The sequence below is a fragment of the Gopherus flavomarginatus genome, assembly GCF_025201925.1.
Source record: "Gopherus flavomarginatus isolate rGopFla2 chromosome 1 unlocalized genomic scaffold, rGopFla2.mat.asm SUPER_1_unloc_2, whole genome shotgun sequence".
NCBI lineage: Eukaryota > Metazoa > Chordata > Testudines > Testudinidae > Gopherus > Gopherus flavomarginatus.
Window position 1 is genome coordinate 8,613 of NW_026114597.1, and position 3,393 is coordinate 12,005.

Sequence of the window (3,393 nt, forward strand, 5' to 3'; positions counted from 1 at the left end):
AAGAAGAAGGGAGGTGTAGATAGGGGGTGGAGTCCCAAGGAGCAGTTAGAGGCAGAGGTCCCTGGAGGGGGAAATCAGGGGACAAGGAGCTGCGGTGCTTAGATAGGGAGTGGGGTCCTGGGGGGCAGCTAGGGGCAGGGGTCTCAGGAGCGGGCAATCAGGGGACAATTACCTGCAATGCTTAGATAGGGGGTGGGGTCCTGGCGGACAGATAGGGGCAGGGCTCCTGGAAGGGGGCAATCAGGGACAAGGACCAGCAGCACTTAGATAGGGGATGCAGTGCTGGGGGGCAGTTAGGGGCAGGGGTCCCAAGATGGGTTGATCAGGGAGCAGGGGGGGTTGGATGAGCTGGAGGCTCGGGGGGGCAGTCAGGGGACAGACAGCAGTTGGGTAGGCATGGGAGTCCCAGGAGTTTGTCAGGGGACAGGTAGGGGGTGGGGTCCTAGGGGGGAAGTTGGGGGGAGTGTCTCAGAAGAGGGCAGTTGGGGACACGGAGAAGGAAGGCTTAGATAGGGGGTGGGGTCCCAAGGGGAAGTTAAGGGCAGAAGTCCTGGGAGGGGGCAATCAGGGGACAGGGAGCGGGGGAGTTGAATGGGTTGGGGTTTCTGTGGGGGGCAGTTGGAGGGAGTGAAGGGTGGCAGGGTGGGGTTACCCTCCCTCCCCGTGGAGTGTCCTAGTTTTTGAATGTTAAAATATGGTACCCTCCCCTTCACAGTGCAGCTCGCCATTCACAGCAGGCTGCACCAGGAGGTCTCACCTATCTCACTTCCTCCCCCTTCTTTTCCTGTATGTGACCAGGCTGAAGAACTCTGGATTCCATTTGTAATTTTCCCACAAACTAGTCTTGAAACTCAGTTGTGAAACACAGGGTTCCCGCCATATGCTAAAGTTATATAAAGCAGGGAGTGACATTGTTGGTGGTTCTTCTCTCCCCGCTCAAGAAGACTCCTAGAATGTGAATCGCTATAAAATATTTACTGTACTAATTGTTATAAAGCATGTAACTCCCTCAATGTGCTTCTCTCCCTTTACAGGCACTTTGAGCATTTCTGACTCATATTGACGCATCAACCACCTCATGGCAGCTTTCAACTTCACCCCCTCAGACCCTTCAACGTTCATCCTAACGGGCATCCCCGGCCTGGAGGCTGCCCACATCTGGATTTCCATCCCTTTCTCTATGTTCTACATTATCAGCCTGTTGGGAAATTTCACACTTCTGTGTGTTGTAGGTAAGGAGCAGACCCTGCATAAGCCAATGTACCTGCTGCTCTGCATGCTGGCGCTCACAGACATCGCCACACCTACCTTCGTCATGCCAAAGGCACTGGGCATATTTTGGTTCAATTTGAAAGGCATTACTGTGGCTGGCTGCCTCACCCAGATGTTCTTTCTTCACATGGTTTCTGTTATACACTCAGCCACCCTCGTGACAATGGCCTTTGATCGCTACGTTGCCATATGTATTCCTCTGAGATATGCCACCATCCTCACCAATGCACAAATAGCTAAGCTTGGTCTTGTAGGTTTGATAAGAGCTGTTCTCTTCATTCTGCCCCTACCCGTGCTTATGAGTCAGCAGCCATTCTGTGCCAACCGCATTATCCCCCATACTCAATGTGAGTACATAGCTGTGTTCAAGATGGCATGTGGGGACATTACAGTAACCAGGATATACGGCTTGGTGCTAATGTTTGTAATCAATGGGTTTGACCTGACGCTCATTGCCATGTCCTACGGTCTGATCATCACTGCCGTCCTCAGAATTGGCTCTAAGAATGCTCACCAGAAAGCCCTCAACACTTGCACAACCCACATCTGTGTGATACTGACATATTACACCCCTAGCATCTTCTCCAATCTCACATACCGGTTTGGTCAAGGCATCGCTCCCCATGTTCACATCATCTTGGCTGACCTCTATCTCCTCATCCCTCCCATGCTCAACCCGATCATTTATGGGATCAGAACCAAAGAGCTTCGTGACAAAGTAGGCAAATACATCTGCTGCAGAAGGTGATCGCCTGGGGCCACTGACTTGAAACCTGTGTTACAAGAGGGGGAAAGCATATCTCCTCATTAATCAAGGGTGCGCTGTCCCAGTTTGGTTGAGCTCAGCATTGTGGAAGTTCCAGTCTAAGAAGTTCCTTCCATATAATATCTTATCCCTCTATCACTAAGCACGGCTCTTTCCATTGCTGAGTTACCTCTCTCTGAGCATCACTTGGCCTCTTTCATTGTCACCCAAAGCCTCCATCTCCACACACCCTGTTACTCAGCCTTTCCATGACTCTAAGACTAAGTCTACACTAGCACGGTAAGTGAACCTACTCTACGCAACTCCAGCTACATGAATAAGGTAGCTGGGGTCGATATACCTTAGGTCAAGTAACTGCGGGGTCTACACTGTGGGAGGGGGCTGGGGAGTTGACAGGAGAAAAACTCCCGTTGACTTATCTTACTCTTCTCTTTACTAGACTTGCTAAATTGACTGCCGGTGGATCGATCTCACAGCATCGATCTCAGCTGAGTTTAGACCTGCCCTGAGACTACCATAAGATATTATAGCATTTTGAGGCAAAGTAGTTTTCCATTAGTCTCTGTGCAGCCATGGTTCTTTTCAGTTTTACAGACAGAAGCCACATTTTCAGATAACGAAAGAGAAAAAGAAAGAATCAGCAATGCTGAAGTTCTTTGTCATATGTACAGAGATTTGGTAAGGAAAATATACTTGATTTTTCTATATTGAATGCATCACAAAACCTGGAGGATAAACCTAATGTTTCTACTGGAAAGTCATTATACAGGAAAACTGCTGTAGGAATTGAGGATATTCTACTAAAGCTTACTGGTGAGAGTTGTGAAACCGTGTGTTTTTGAGAACTGGACTCCGGTATTTAACTACTACAGCACTTTTGAGTAAATATAACTTACTGCTTTGTGCAGCTAATTTTGGAGTGGAACAGACTATGAACTTCCCTTTGGTCCCAGAGAGGGCTCTTTGTGATGTCCCCGTGCCCACAGAGCGGGGTATCTTATTTTCATGAACCTTTCCCATTTTTGTTCATTGTTCTTGTGAGGTTTAGATCACAGAACCCCCCTTGGAAGCTGCCAATTCATGTGCCAAGACTACTTCTGCCCTTGATTTCCTGACCTGGCAGCTCAGGACTCCAGCACCCTGTCTTGTTGAGCCAGACACACCAGCCTGCTCCAACACAGACTCCAATTCACAGTCTGAATTACTTGCCACACAGCTGCAAGCTTAACCTGAAAGCAGCTAACAGAAGTGTTCTTGTCCATAACACTCAGATGCCCAACTCCCAATGGGATCTAAAGCCAAATAAATCCGTTTTACCCTGTATAAATCTTATAAAGGGTAAACTCAAATTGTTA

At 48.6% G+C, this 3,393-nt stretch overlaps 1 protein-coding gene across 1 annotated transcript; it reads left to right on the forward strand.

The window, feature by feature from the left end:
• The first annotated feature begins 1,078 nt into the window (after positions 1-1,078).
• On the forward strand, positions 1,079-2,020 carry LOC127040841 (olfactory receptor 52E2-like). The gene has a single exon (XM_050935408.1). The coding sequence runs from the start codon at positions 1,079-1,081 to the stop codon at positions 2,018-2,020; it is 942 nt and encodes a 313-aa protein (XP_050791365.1).
• Positions 2,021-3,393: the final 1,373 nt, after the last annotated feature.

What these genes read in the sequence shown, in the direction of transcription:
- LOC127040841 (XM_050935408.1), top strand. Translation starts at nt 1,079, where the DNA reads ATGGCAGCTTTCAACTTCACCCCCTCAGACCCTTCAACGTTCATCCTA.